Source organism: Pituophis catenifer, unplaced genomic scaffold (assembly GCF_029215685.1).
Source record: "Pituophis catenifer annectens isolate HBS135680 unplaced genomic scaffold, rPitCat1.0.hap2 SCAF_2, whole genome shotgun sequence".
Classification (NCBI taxonomy): Eukaryota; Metazoa; Chordata; class Lepidosauria; order Squamata; family Colubridae; genus Pituophis; species Pituophis catenifer.
The window spans coordinates 230,922,178-230,938,455 of NW_027256882.1; the positions used below are offsets into that span (position 1 = coordinate 230,922,178).

General features: G+C 40.3%; 1 protein-coding gene across 1 annotated transcript in view; it reads left to right on the plus strand.

The window, feature by feature from the left end:
• Positions 1 to 14,115, plus strand: part of LOC139313198 (transducin-like enhancer protein 4) — a 164,141-nt gene extending 150,026 nt beyond the window's left edge. Inside the window, exons 15-22 of the mRNA XM_070938651.1 lie at positions 728 to 804; positions 2,660 to 2,909; positions 4,562 to 4,809; positions 8,154 to 8,301; positions 8,901 to 9,051; positions 9,282 to 9,358; positions 10,952 to 11,392; positions 13,090 to 14,115. Coding sequence (XP_070794752.1) covers positions 728 to 804; positions 2,660 to 2,909; positions 4,562 to 4,809; positions 8,154 to 8,301; positions 8,901 to 9,051; positions 9,282 to 9,358; positions 10,952 to 11,059 — 1,059 coding nt within the window. The 3' untranslated portion in view covers positions 11,060 to 11,392; positions 13,090 to 14,115. The remainder of the gene's footprint in view (positions 1 to 727; positions 805 to 2,659; positions 2,910 to 4,561; positions 4,810 to 8,153; positions 8,302 to 8,900; positions 9,052 to 9,281; positions 9,359 to 10,951; positions 11,393 to 13,089) is intronic.
• Positions 14,116 to 16,278: the final 2,163 nt, after the last annotated feature.

Consider the following 16,278-nt stretch of genomic DNA (forward strand, 5'->3'; position numbering starts at 1 on the left):
GGTGGACATTGCATTCTTTGTCCAGATTATGAAAGTTTTGAATACAGGTAGTCCTCAACTTACAACAGTTCATTAAGCAATTGTTCAAAGTTACAATGGCACTGAAAATAGTCACATATGATGAGATCCCGCACCTATGACCATTACAACATCTCCATGGTCATGTCATCAAAATTTGCCTCCTTGGCAACTGGCATGTCTTTACAAGGGTTGCAACATCCCAGAGTCATGAGATCCCCATTTGCAACCTTCCCAGCTGACTGGTGACACAGGACCTTCCTCCCACTTGTGACACTTCCCGTAGAGGCTCACCTGGTACATCAAGTTTTCCAGGCACCAGATAACTGCTGTTCCATTTTTATTTTCCCAGGCATCTATCGAACGGATAGAATTTTGAATTTCAGTTAATCTCTCCAGGGCTGCTTTCTACTTCTGTTTACCGCTTTCCTGATAATTGATGCCTTAAAGGATTTCCTTGCCACTATCTTCAGAGGCCCTGTGTCTCTGAATATTATTTGATGAGGTGGAAAGTCTCTTTGAAGCAAATGAGTGGCTAGTTTTAGAAACAGGATGTTGAATTGTGGACCTTGGCACAGTCCAGTATGGTTTTTAATCTTTGTAGAATTGCTCTCCATAGTAACGTTTGATGTAAGACTGAAAAGCAGCGTTCCAGCATTTCCCATTAATGCTTAAAACTTTCTTTGTTCTGTTTGTGGGAAAACTCCAGGTTGGTTTTGATCCACATCATCATATGCGAGTCCCAGGCATTCCTCCGAATCTGACAGGCATCCCAGGAGGAAAACCGTGAGTGTTAAACACACTAACTCAATCATATTATTAAGCTTTTGTTCCCTTTGCTTCCTCTCGATACTGAATTCCATGTGTGGCAGAGGGTGGTTAATCCTCCTTTTAATCTTAAAAGCCTATTTGGCAGTTTTTCCTGTAGGAGACTATATGCCAAGGGTATCAGATGCCGTGGATAAAAGAAGGGCATAGGGAAGGGGTTATGTTTCTGCAATGGGGCATGCTGGACTAAGGTAACTCTGCTTGGCACAGAAAGACAAATTACAAAAGGCTCTGTGGTGTGCATGTCTTTAGTGTTTTGCCCCTCTGTTTTAAAAATAATTCCTTTGTGCACAAAAGAAGCCCTGCGATGAAATGCAGACTTACTGGATTCCATAAACAACAACGTTGCACAAAAGAACACTGGAGTGTTCTGTTTGATTGAAAATACCGAAAAAGAATTATGATATCATAGCGCACAAATGGATCTTTGAGGAAATTGACTAGCTGACCTACTGTAACTAGCTTGGTTGTTAAGAGAAACAATTATAGAAATAAAGTATAGAGTTTTCACCTCCTTCACTTCTCGGCAAGAGAAAAGTACACAACAAATCTAGTATAATTATTTGAGCTCTTCTTGTGAAAGCAAGCAGCAACTTAAATAAAGTCCAATAAGACTAAGGAGAATGACTTGCCCAGTTATATAATGGGTGTAGGATGATCATATATGTAGAAAAGATCTATATATAGAAAATATATTTAGTTGACCTATCCTGAATGATACCATTCATGAAATAATAGAATTGCCATGTTCAGTTCGTAACTTAGGACTTAGATCCTTTATAAGTAGAAGTTTGGCAGCCATTGGCGAATAGTTTAATCTCCTCAAATTCTTGCCTTTGTAGCTTAAGTCCTTTCAGATATTTTTTTATAATGTGATTACATTTTCAATCACTCAGTAGACTATATGATAGTATTTATTTATCTGAAAATAAAGAACAGGCAATGTAAAACCCTCCAGCTGTTTTGGATGGCAGTTGATATTATCTCCAGCCAGTATGAGCAATGGTTGGAATTGATAGACATTTTAATCCATAACTTTTATATACAGTAGCACTAAGTACCATTTCCTTGACATATTTTAATTAAGTTTACTTTCTTTTTCTGCAAAAAAGGAGGCAGGTTTCTGTTTCAAGGAAGACATTTGTGAGCTATCTTCACTATCCTAAATTAGATTTCCATGTGGACATTGTATCTATTAACTATACATTTCCTTACAGTATGCTCTAGATACATGATGGTGAATCTATGGCACACATGCCAGAAGTGACACACAGAGCTGTTGCCCATTGCTTTTCCAGGTTCCGGCATGCCGGCCAGGTTGCCTTCATGTGCACAGGAGTGCTGGAAACTGGAAGAGCAACCACCCAGGGTGCATGTGCGCGCCGGGCGGCTGCTCTTCCGGTTTCCAATGCGCACATGCACACATGCTCCCATTTCGGCACGTGGTGCTGAAAAGGTTCACCAACACGGCTCTAGTTCAACTTTAATAAAGTTTTATCTAAGGACTTCAACACATGATACCTTAAACATAGCAATTTTAAGCACTGGAATGCTCTTCCCCTGAAAGAACATTTGCAGAAACTTGTTGATAAATTACTTGCAGGTTACTATTTCCCTGACTGTATAGAATGCCCCAAGCTGCCTTGTGTTCCATTCAAAATAAAAATATCTTTTCCACTCAGCAACAACCTAAAATATAACAGTATAACATTATGTAGTTTACAAACTGTACATTAGCGTTAACCATGTTTAGAAAGTTGTCATCGGTTAGTAGATGAGTAATTAAAACAGGATTTCTCTCTGCTTAACCTAGAGCGTACTCATTTCATGTAAGCGCTGATGGTCAGATGCAACCTGTACCTTTCCCTCCTGATGCCCTCATTGGGCCAGGAATTCCACGTCATGCTCGGCAGATTAACACTCTAAACCACGGGGAAGTGGTATGTGCAGTTACTATTAGCAATCCAACAAGGCACGTGTATACTGGTGGAAAAGGATGTGTCAAGGTCTGGGATATCAGTCATCCAGGAAACAAAAGTCCTGTCTCTCAGCTGGATTGTTTGGTGAGTAAAAATAACAAGAAATCTTTATTGGGGTAACCCATGAGAATGATAGCCTTAGAAGATTATCTATGGCATGTGTATATAATTCAGTGGCTGTGATATTGTAATGTGTAGATATAAGTGGCTAAGAATTATTAAGCTTTACTAGTTTATTAATTCTTTAACCATTTCTTATAAACGATGGAATTTAATGAATGTTAAAAGGATCTCTCCACTTTTTAATAGAAATATCATGCTTAAGAATATTGGTTACGTGGCTAAAGGTAGGCAATGTAGTTAAATCGAGAGGTAGAAAGATCCTTGTTTATAAATACAACCATATTCCTCATGCCACAAGACCGTCTTCTAAAAGTCTTTCTTGCCTGTCCAAATTTGTACTGGAGGATTCCCAATCCTTTGGGACATATTTTTTAAAAGTTCATCAGCTTTGCCATTGACTGAAACCAATGTGACAGTAGGATACCTTAATAGAAACACCATTAAGCATAACTAGCTAGAAGTAAAATTTTAATTCCATATTCTTCACTTTAAAGCTTGATTCACTACACTTCAATAGGTTGGTACTTTTTAGAACACAAAGAAACAATTGCCTCTGTTATTTTCTCATCTTTGAATAAGAATCATCCAAATCCAAATGGCAGAATTCTGTTAGTACACTGAGGCAAGGTAAAACTCCCACAATAGATAGGAGAATATTAATTAATTCTATATGATAACCAGAACCCCATTGGTGAGCATTTCCTTATTCCCGTATTTAACATTGTTGTTTTTACTGAAAACACTACCAAATGAAAGTAGGCTGAACTCTATGAGCAGATTACGAAAGGTACAGGTGGGCCTTGTTATTAGCAGTCTCATCCATGGTTTCGTGTAGCTGTTAATTATAGGCTAGAACCCAGTATCCACATTAAACAATTTAATTTATCTTCGTTTTTTGACGTGCTGTTCTGATCTGTTTCTCATTTTGCATATGTGCAGAAATCTGCACCCGTCCTCTGCCCCCACAATTTCCCAGTGATCTGCAGCATTCTTGTGTTATCTTCATCTTCCTGCATTTTATTTCCTCCACAATGAAAATGAACAAATGCACAGCAGAGAACTGTGATGAAGTAAGGGGCAGATTTAGCACAACATTTTGGGAGAGAAAAGGAAACTCTCTCTACTCCTGATGGATCTTAGCATCAAGTTCAAAAGCGAGAGAGAGAGAGAGGGAGGGAGGGAGGGAGGGAGGGAGGGAGGGAGGGAGGGAGGGAGGGATCGTGCTATTTCTCAGGGCTCTAGGACCAAATCTTTCTCCTACCCATAGATGTGGTGTTTTTGTCATTCAGCATATATCTACAGATCATGAAACCTCTGTGAAAGAGATCCATCTGTATTTTACTAGATCACCCTTGCTGGAGCATTCAGATTTTTGGAACTTATTAGTCGTAGGGACATATTTTACAAAGATAACTCTTTGCTGAGAATATGGCTGCATCTTAAAGAACAACAAAGCATTGTTTCATTATTATTTTTTTAGCCCTGCATTCCTATAGTTCACGAGCTCATTAAAACCAAGAGGGAATACCGTAATTTTATAGATTTCAGTTTCATTTTATTATTGCTTTTCTTTCTTCTGAGTAATCTCTTGGTGGTGCTTTCTGTCTCTACAGAACAGGGATAACTACATCCGCTCCTGCAGATTACTCCCCGATGGCCGCACCCTGATAGTTGGTGGGGAAGCCAGCACATTATCCATTTGGGACCTGGCAGCGCCCACTCCACGTATAAAAGCAGAGTTGACATCTTCGGCTCCTGCCTGCTATGCTCTAGCAATCAGCCCCGATTCCAAGGTGTGCTTTTCCTGCTGTAGCGATGGGAACATTGCAGTATGGGACCTACACAATCAGACCCTGGTCAGGTAGGTCGATCAAACAAGATTAAAAAGCATTGGTAAAAGGAAACTGTTGCCATGTTTTGAAGTACTGTGCCTTACCTTTCAGAATCTTTCTCCCATCTTTGATGTTCTGTCTTTTAGACAGGGAAGAATGACAGGGCCTGTTGTGTGCCTTGCAACCTTTTCATTCCATCGTGGAAGAAATTCATCAGCAAAGTGCTGTTTCCCAACAGAAACCATTAGCCGCTCTTTCAACCTTAAGCTGAGCTTGAGTGTGTGTCTGTCTTACTGCCTGCCTGCCTGCCTGCCTGTCAGCTGGCAGTGAAGAGCTAGATTTCTGATTCGTGCAAGACTCTATTGATTTTCCAAATTCATAGGATGCCTCAGGGCATCCACTAGAATGTCAATTATATGTAGATATTGTAGGGAGATTAAAATAAAACGGTGTCTCTGTAACTGGATAAAGAAGAACTGGATGGCAATAGAAAATATATGCTTGCAGATGGTAATAACCATGTAGATATGATTTTGGGATCCTGCCAAAGAGTGTCACTAGTATACCAGTCATTTGTGTTTTTATTCTTTTTTTAAAAAAATCCATCTTTGCCTTTGTTGTTTCTTCTTTGTCTCATTATGAGTCCTGGGGGCAGAGGGGGGGGGAGAAAAGAAATGTTATGTCTGAATTTAATTTGCTCCTGAGATCTGAGGGCAGGGCAGGTAGTAAACCTAATTAAATAGAGATAAGAGTATGAGTAGCCCCAGGCTGGGAATTCACAGATATATTGGTTTGCAGTTATCTCTAGTGGAAAGGAAAACTAAATGAAAACGAATAGCCTGTGCAGAATCTAAAGAATAATTCTCTGTGAAAACATGAGATGTCATCAGCTCATAACCAAATGGAGGATATTCTGTATTAAAACCACTTTGAAGTCCTGCTCAGATGTTCACAGAGCCTATCAGATCAACTGTGTGGAAGGAAAGCAGAGAGAAAAATGCTTACTCCATCCATCTCCCTCTTCTTTTCAACCTTTCTGTGTAGATGTCTTTGCATAGCAAGATGCCCATTCTGTTTTAGGATCCTGGAATACCAGGCAATATTAGGCAGCCTCCATGGAGGCTCTGTAAGGATAATTGTGCCCTAGGCATGACGAGCGACATGGATGGCAACAAATGATAGAGTTAACAATTGGTCATATGCAGGATGTACTTGTCTTATCAATGATTGAAGGTGCTTAAGAATCTTGGTTTTTTTAAAAATATATATATATAAAGAATTGGTTTTAAATATCATTTAAAAAAGGTCTTACTCGGATAGAAGACATGGTCCTGGGTATATACTGAGCTGTTAAATATCTTTATTTGATTATATTCCCCAAAAATCATAACTGGAACATTCTTTGAATTACTGTATTTTTCGGATATAAGATGCTCCAGACTATAAGATGCACCTAGTTTTTGGGGAGAAAAACAAGAAAAAAAAAATCTGCCTCTGCCTCCCAGCAATTGCCTCCTTACAGCAAACAGCAAGCCTGGTCAGCTTCAGCACAGCCTGATTTAGCACAAGCAGCTGACTGGCAGTTGGATCAGCCTCCCGGAATACCGCCTATCAGCTGTTCTAGTCTGTGGGGATCGGTGCCAGCCATCGCCGCTGCCAACTATCACTGCCTCTACGTGCCCCATTTTTGACCTCTGCTTCCCATTTTTGGCCTCCACATGCACCATTTTCTGTCTCCGGGCACCCCATTTTTGGCCTCCATGCATTCCATTTTTGGCCCGTTCCAGGAGATGGGGATTGCCGCCGGCGCTGCCTATCCCCACCGCTTGGAACGGACTGAAAATGGGACACGCAGAAGCCAAAAATGGGGCACACGGAAACTGAAAATGGGGCACACGGAGGCTGAAAATGGGACGCGTGGAGGCCGAAAATGGGGCACACAGAGATGGTGATAGGCGGAGGCAGCTATGGACTACAGTGGCGATGGGCGGTGGCGATCCCTGCAGCCTGGAACAGCTGATAGGTGGTATTCTGGGAGGCGGATCCAACCACCAATAAGCTGCTCGTGCTAAATCAGGCGATGCTGAAGTTGACCTTGCTGTTTGCTGCAAGGAGGCAAATTGCTGGGAGGCAGAAGCCGAAGGGTGGGGGCCGGCGGGTGGGCAGGCATTTCCACCCACTTTTTTTTGGGGGGGGAAGTGTATTTTATACATCAAAAAATACGGTACATAGATCTCTTCAGAATAAATATCACAGTAAGAGGCATTATTTTATTGAAACAGTTAGCATTTAAAAAACTGGAATTGAGGGCTTTTATGATACAGAACTCTTCTCCAAACGTAACCCTTTATTTATTAATTTGTTTATTGCTGATATTTCCATGCTGCTCTATGCCAGACTTTAAAAAATGTGTTAATGTAGCAGGTTAACCTTATATTGTAATAAAACACATATCCTTGCTAAGGGCCTTTAAAAATATCAAACCCCATTGCATTTATGCTTTTGAAAATGTCCTTTCCTTTGCAGTCTTAATCTATACAGATAGTTTTACTTTACTTATGACCACATTTTTTTTTTTAATTTGATTTATATGCCGCCCTTCTCCGGAGACTCAGGGCGGCTTACAATGCGCTAAGCAAAAGCCTTCATTCTTTTTGTATATTTATACAAAGTCAGCTTATTGCCCCCACAACTGGGTCTTCAATTTACCTACCTTAGAAAGGATGGAAGGCTGAGTCAACCTTGAGCCTTGGAGAGATTCAAACCTGCAGTAATTGCAGGCAGCTGTTCTTAATAACAGGGTGCTTTAGACCACTGTACTACCAAGGCTCTCGGAAGCACGTGTGGGCATATTTGGGGCCAGAATTCCATTGCTAAGCTAGGCACTTATTGAATCATGTCTAATTTCACAATTTTTGCCATGGCTGTTAAATGAATCACTACAGTTGTTAAGTAAATCATATGCTCGAGATGCAAATGTGACTTCGCCCATGACTTTTGCTTATCAGAAGTCAGATGGGAAGGTTACAAATGGGGAATCACATGACCCTGGGATGCTGCAACCATTGTAAATACATGCTAGTTGCCAAGAACCTGAAATTTGATCATGTGACTATGGGGACACTCGTAAATGCAAGGATTGATTGTAAGTCACTCTTTTCACTGCCTTTGTAATTTCAAATAGTTGCAAGAATTCAGAAAAGTGCTTCCAGCATTTTAAAATTCAATAGATGTCCTTCTCCCCTTTAAAAAATCATTGCTTTGCTTTCTCTATTATTTGGAGGAACTCTTTAAAATCGGCATGGAAGCTTTTGCAATATTTTAGCAGAAGAAAGTTTTCCAAAGTGATTGTCTCCCAACTTGGCATCTTTAGGCAATTCCAGGGCCACACAGATGGAGCCAGCTGCATTGACATTTCTAATGATGGCACTAAGCTCTGGACGGGAGGCTTGGACAATACTGTGAGATCCTGGGACCTGAGGGAAGGGAGACAACTGCAGCAGCATGACTTCACATCCCAGGTACTCTTCTACAGAACCCATGACATATGGAAGTCATTGTTCTCTTCAGTTTTGCTTTCTAGATTAGGCCATGAAAAGAAGAATTTTTTAACATTGTAGATTTGGGGAGATAACAGTTCTTTCTTGATCCCCAAGAAGTTATTGAGTCTTATTCACAAGTTGTCAGACTGAATGAGTCCTCTAGATCAGAGATGTCCAACCTTAGCAACATTAAAATTATGGATTTCAGATCCCAGAATCAAGCCAGTCATGCTAGCTGGGAAATTCTGGGAATTGAAGTCCAAAAATCTTAATGTTGTCAAGGTTGGACACCGCTGCTCTAGATAATCATTATCCTTTCTGTAGAATTTACATCAAGATAATTTCTTTAAGAATATTACTTCAGTCCCTCTGAGCAATAGCATTTAATATTACCCAGCATTAATTGGGTTTTAGTTATAGGAACTTATTATATTGATCTACTGCAATAGATCAATAGATCTTTTGAAAGAAAACCGTAGACAATTTTTTCTTTTCTTTTGGTTTTTGTCTTTCAAAGAACAATAATTATGTCACTAGATATCTAAGTCATAATAATCTGTGTGCATTTATAATTTCAGATCTTCTCGCTGGGCTATTGCCCTACTGGAGAATGGTTGGCAGTAGGGATGGAGAACAGCAATGTTGAAGTGTTGCATGTCACAAAACCAGACAAGTATCAGCTCCATCTTCACGAGAGTTGTGTGTTATCCCTTAAATTTGCCCATTGTGGTAAGCAATTTAGTAAATGCTGGCTTTATCGTCTGTTTGCTCAATATATTTCTAATAGATACAGAAAAGGAAAAATACTGTTTAAATGTGCATGTGTGACTGAATGTTCGGTGCAATGTATTGCTTTGACCAGAAGAAAACACAAATGGAAACAGGGAAATAAGAAGTGGAGCTTTGCTGATGTAGAATTAATCCATTTCCTCTAATTATAATATAAAATGTGTTTTCAGGCAAGTGGTTTGTAAGCACTGGAAAGGATAATCTTCTGAATGCATGGAGAACACCCTATGGAGCCAGTATATTTCAGGTAAAAATCATTACCCGGTCCCTCTCCCTTCAGCCCCAAATCATGTAGACCCATGTCAACTTTGAGAACTCTGGACTTCAACTCCCAGAATTCCCCAGCCAGTCATGCTGGCTGGAGAATTCTGGGAGTTGAAATCCACAGGACTTAAACTTGCCAAGGTTGGATATCCCCGACGTAGACCTAACGATCCAGTCCAGAGCAGTTCAGGAAGGAGAAATGGAGGAAGATAATATGAATATTCTCTGGGCAAATCCCAGGGATGGACTGATATCATGAGTTTTAAGTGCTTCATTTGATTTTAGCTTATGTCAGATAATAATTGCCCGTACTGTATAAACTCTGTCAGTGGTAGATTTTACAAAGCACATCCGTTGACCAAATCTGCTCTCAGTAGTGTTGCAGTATTCATCCTTTGAGAACATTATATAACATTTTAAAGCCTTGCTGTTTTTAAGCCTTTCATTTTATGCTGAATCCATTTCCAACCCCATTGCTGAAATTGCTATTAAAGAGAAATAACAGTGGTTTTTCTTCCACACCTATTACAAAATGGAATCTTTGTAGCAATCAGAACTTTTTGTGGTAGGCATGCGTGCATGTAAACACGTGTACACACAATAACAACAGTATGATAACCACAAGGATAAATGCTATAATAGGAGAAATCCGTGCAATGTTGAACAAAACAGTAGAAGCAATGAAAGAGAAACAAGGCATATGACTCACTAGGGAGAATTTAAAAGTGCTTTTGGTGGCTTTGGGTAGTACTCTGAAACCAAGTATGGAGACTTCAATCATTTGTCTCGGAAGCACGTGTGGGCATATTTCCCACTCTTTTCTTGATCCCAAAGATCTGTTTTCCTGATTCCAAGGATCTGTTTTCTTGATCCCAAGGATCTTGTTTTGCTACTCTGGAGTCTGGCCTTCCTGAGCCTTCCTCTCACCCCACTCGGTCTGCCTTTTGCATTTTTCTCATGCCACGCCTCTATTTGGTTTGAGGCCTGTTTCCCACAATCAGGCAGCAAAACCACAATTGGCTGACAGGATCACTGAGGCCTAATTGTTCCCCCTGCGAAGCCTGAATTCAAACTAGGTTCCAAGTTTTTTCTCCACCGCATGGAGCATCTGACTGATTTTTTTTTTTTCAGCTAAAAGTAGGCTTTGAACTGTATTTAAGCAAACCAAACCATTCATTTTCTATCACAAACTGCCTCCTCTGTGGGCTGCTTTTAGACATCTGGTTATCCCAATTGGTTATGAATACACATTAGGTCACTTCTGTTTTATTTAAACTCTTCAAGGCTGCAAGAAAGAAAATAATACTGTGTAACAAGTGTGTTTTGTTGATTTTAATCTCTAGAGAAGAGTACATGTATGCCAAGTACAACCTTATTATTCTCTCAAGCCTGGAGAGTTAACTGCAATTAAGTTTGAAGATTCACAGACTGGAGAATAATACCAGACAGGAAGCAGAAATGTATAATTGAACCATCCTGTAACTGTTTTATTTCTTAAAAGGAACTAATTTACTATTTCATCTGATTTATGCAGAGAATGGTTAACACATGCTTTTTCTTTTTCTTCTTGTTTTAGTCCAAAGAGTCATCTTCTGTACTTAGCTGTGATATCTCTGTGGATGACAAATACATTGTCACTGGCTCTGGGGACAAGAAGGCTACAGTCTATGAAGTTATTTATTAGAGACAAATCTGAATGAAAACCGTACTCCTTCTAGTAGCACTTTGCTGTATATTACTTTTATTTTTCTCGTTTCCCGATCTGAGGGATGAAAATGTTCAACACGGTTGTGGAATTTTCCCACTAGACTTGCTATTTAATAGCAAGCGCTCATTAAGAACATATAAAACCAAATCTTCAGCTATCTACTTGGAAGAAGATGGAATAAGCATACTTAACAGGGAACTGACTCTTTTAATTATGTAACATAGCTGTAATGTATTTATTTTGTTAAAGAAATCTTTCTAACAAGGAACTGACTAAACAAAGTAGTCAGCGTCTGCCTTGGATTTGAAGGTGTGTTGCATTCTTGATGACTTTTACGTTGTTGGGTTGTATGTGACTGTTGGGAAGCAAAGGGAAAATATGATGTCTGTGTGTGCATGCAAATTATATATATATCTGCATAAGTTATGCAGATATTATTTAAGCCAAGAGTTTCATTAAGTCATGTAGTTTAAAAAGAATACAGTATTACAAATGGCAATGACCTAATTCACATTAGCCTGTAGAAATATGAAATATGAAACATGCTAGAGAAACAGGATCTTTCCTCCATTACTTATCATGCCATTCAGATATGGATGGTCATAATGTCTGAACAGGATACAGAAATTTCAGTAATGATAGGCCCACCTCCCAGACTATGGATTTGTCTAGAAATAACACTAATCTATTATTAAGTGTTGCTTGTATAAACCTTCCGAAAACCACAGGCTTTTTCTGTAGTATATTGCAATGAAATGAAAAGCATTCATTTTCATTATAAATAAAATATGGCTGCTTATGTCTACTGAGACAAACTGGTTAATATTGAGTGGGATTTATAAAAAAAAAAAAACGTACTTCAAATCATAGTTGATAGTCTTGTGTTTATTTCTCCTAAACTAGCTTTCCTCAGGCTATTCAGCTGTTTTGGATGTTAACAACTATCTCAACCAATACAGCCAATGACCAAGAATAATTTTTGATCTCCTTGAAGTTGCTCTAGAATAAAAGGAAGCTTGTAAATCCAAGGCTTAGCCAGATTTATTCCCAGAGCAGAGTCTTATGCAACTTGGACACTATCCAGTTGAGTTGACTTTCAACTTCCCAAATTCCCAGCCACTGCTTTTTCCTAAAGTTTACACATCTGGAAGGAACTCAGGTCAGGGAAGATTGCGATAATTACAATTACCAAACTGTACTTGAGGTTTATGTCTAAAAACAATAATGGACAACAAATCTATACATTTTATCAATCTATATTGCATTGTAGTCTCTCTCTTTCTCTTTCTTGCAAAATATGTATCCATCAAAAATTAGAAAGGAGTGAAATCCTATTTTACCATGTTCTATAGAAGGGGTGTCAAACTGGCGGCCCGCGGGCCAGATGCATCATATGCAGGCCACGCCCATCCCAGCTCTGCGAATGGGAAAAATGTCGCAAAACTTCAGGTGATGGGAACGTGATGTGGCGCGTTTGACACCCGTGTTCTATAGCCTCTACTCATCTGCAAGTTTTATTTAATAAGACCACTTTCTTGTTATTTTAGCCTGAGTTGTCAGTGACTCATGTTTTCTCTGGTGGCTTGGTATACAAACTAAATATTCTTATGATGTTTTACAAATCATTTAGGTAGTTCAGATAATATCCATTTCTGATTCAAATGAGTATTTCCTCAAGACCTGCTTAAAAATAATAATATTGTTTTGAGGATATGCTCTGTTATGAGAGGCAACCACATGCAGAGGCATGTGGGATCATGCATGTTTTTGTGGACCCCATATTTTGAGCAAATTCAGTAAGTTCATATTTCTAAGGGAAAATTAAATACAAGAAATTGTGAAAATACATGCCAAAACCAACTATGCTCTTAACAAGTTATTTTAAGCAGCCATTTGACAGTGTTTTGTCAACCCCCTGTAGAGTATATAATGGCTATACTTTGAGACATTTAAGTAGAATGCATTGGTCAGAATTTTTAATATCACTTTTATTTTGTATATTTCAGAGAGAAGTACAATAATGTGTCTCAAAGATCATCTTCATTCTTTCTGGATGTTTTTGCTACATTTCTTTGAAAAGAAAGATACACGCCTTTGGGCAATTTTGCAGTTCTAAAGATTACAGAAAAAAATATTTGATACATTCATTGGAGATGGCACTGAGAAGGGAATGGATTCCGACACAAATACAAACTATAAAAGTGAGGACCTCAGAGTTAGAATTTAGAAGAGCACTCATTCTGAAGTGCAGAACAAAATGGATTTTTCACTCGGAGAAGGACTTGCTTTATTTACCGCCAGTTCTATCCAAGTCTTAGTTGAAAGTCTCTGAAATGGACGCAGGCTGAGCCATTGTGCCAGAAACCATGTGTTATCTTTTTATGTTGTTGTTGTTGCTGTTAAACTATGATCTGTGACATATTCCTTTTGAATGCTTTAAAAAAAAAAAAAAACCTTTTAAGTCTGTGGATCTGCTGATGTACAGTGCCTTTGCTGCTATGGATCAAAATCAAAAGAACTGTGTAGATAAACCTTTATTGTGTAAGTAGAAAATTACTTAATTTCATACTAGAAATGGGTTAATGCTGCAAGTTAAAATGGACTGTTCATTGAAGTTCCAAATGTGGTAGCAAATAATAATATTAATAATAATAATAATAATGTGTTAAGTGCTCAGTGTTTGATGTCATTAACAGTTTCGTAATACTCTACAGTGTAGAAAGATTTTGATACTAAACTGTGTCATTGTACATAGTTCTAATACATTGTATTGACCACAAGTACTTCTATAATGGTAGGTTATTGTTTGTGCATTCAAACTTTTAAGCATTAAACATAAGTAACTTGTAAGAAAAGATTTTTTTCTAGTTTTTCCTTCTTTTGTGTGATACAGTATGAAACCAGCAAACAGATGTTATTGCTTTTTCAACTTACGCTAAGAACATATGATGTATATTAAAAGGTATTTCCCATTCCAGAGTTTTTTTTTTTTTTCCTGAATGAGTTTATTAAACAAAAACATTGTGTGATTATATGAAGTGAATTGTTTGGCAACTTTGTAGATGTTAGTGCCAGATATGGTTTCAGCATATGGTTTCCATTAATATGTCTTTCTTCCTATAGTACAGCTGTAGTGACCCGCTTTGCATGTGGCTGTAAACCACAGTGTGTTTGGTTGTTAACTTAGGGTGGCATGTGAGCCATACCGTTCTGACTTGTTCAACAAATCACTGTTGTGGGGAGGGGGGGACTCTTATTCTTAGAAGAGAATATTTGAATTTCAGGGTTGAACTGTGGGGTCCTTGGTGCTTGCAGGAAAACAACAAAGCTCAGAAAGCACCAAAGACCCCATAACAGTTCCAGAGACCCCTCTTAGTTCTTTATTCAGCCTATAAAAACACAAGATTCCTTCCCAGGCATGAATGGGGTGGGTGTACGCAATTATCTTACATCAGCTGAAAAGAACAAACGTTGCTGTTAAAAAAACCAAAAATAAATAAAGTATAAACGTGAAGTATAAACGGTTAAAATATTGGTGCTGAAGAGCATAAAAATATTTGAAGATTATTCATATTTAATAGAGTTGTATGTTGCATCAGATTTCAAAGAAACAACAACGAAAGGCTTCTAAAGGTGTTGGATACTCACATGGCAGCTGCCAGAAACTCCTTAAAGTAGCTGCAGCTTTTCCCAGGTTCACATGACTGCCCTCCATGCTGTAACATAACCTCAAGAAAAGACATATTTTGTCTAAGAGAGCAATAGCACTTAGACTTATGTACTGCTTCATAGTGCTCTCTAAGCGGGTTACAGAATCATCATATTGCACCCCAACAATCTGGGTCCTCATTTTACCAACCTTGGAAGGATGGAAGGCTGAGTCAACCTTGAGCCAGTCAGGATTGAACTCCTAACAGTGAGCAGAGTCAGCCTGCAATACTGCATTCTAACCACTTCACCACCACAATTCTATGTGTGTACCCATGTGCCCATTTTTCTCTCCTCCTTTCTCAGCTACCTTTTAGCTACCTACCGTGTTTTCCCAAAAATAGGACATGTCCCAAAAATAAGGCCAAGCCTGATTTTTGGGGTGGGCCTAAATATATGCCCTCTCCTGAAAATAACCCTCCCTCTCTCACACACAGAGGTCCCTCAACCCCCCCTCCCAACACTCCCAAAGTAGCCACATCCCTGTGAATTCCTGTGCCTCCCGCCCCTTTTGCCACCCGCAGCACCAACCATAGACTTCAAGCGCCTGCTCCTGTTCCTGCACCATGGTGGCGGCCCGCCTACTCTCACCCCCATGCTCAGGCATCTGCATAGCCTGCACTACAGAGCACCTGCCACAGCAGTCCCAGCGCAAGCATCACTGCCTTCGGGCTTCCTTGGCAGGGCAGCCACCAGCGGCAGAGAGGCCTCTATGTGCAGCAGGTAGTCACGGACTACAACGGCAGTTGCGGGTCTCGGGATGGCTGAGGTGGTGCAGGTGTTGCTGCTGCTGCCGCCTATGGAGGCCCAGCAGCAACACCTGCAGCCAAGCTCAGCCACGGGCGAAGAGCATTGGCCATGGCTGGGCCAGCCGAGCTGTGTCTGTCGAGGCTGCCCTTGGCGCGGCTTCCCAGCGTCTCGCTGCCGGGTGCCTGGAAAGAGTAAACTGAACCTGCGGGAGGAAGGGTGGGAGGGCAAGGGTCCCGCAAGGCTCCCTTCCCCAGGAAGAGTCTGGCCTGATCACCATCCAATCTGGTGACTCCCAAGGCAGAGGGGCTTTCCAGACTCTCCAGCGGGTGCTCCGGTCAGTCAGTGGTCAAGCGATCGGACCAGAGAGGAGCAGAGGGGAAGGGGACGCCCCCGGAGACCATCACCATAGAGTGGGAAGCACACTCCCAGAGCGGCCGCTATCCTGCCTGGGGTTTGGAAGCCGCAGAGGTAGAGTTTGGGGTAGAGAAAGAAAGACTTCTGCTGCTTCTACTTTTGTCTGCATGCAAGGAAAGCAGCAGAAGTCTTTCTTTCTATCCCCCAAACTCTACCTCTGCGGCTTCCAAACCCCAGGCAGGATAGCGGCCGCTCTGGGAATGTGCTTCCCACTCTATGGTGAAGCTGAAGCTTGACCCTGCAGGGAGAGCTGGCCCAGGCCGTGACTTCCGCGCGGGTGCTGGTGGTGGGTGCCAGCGGCATTGGCTACAAGTTCCTCAAGG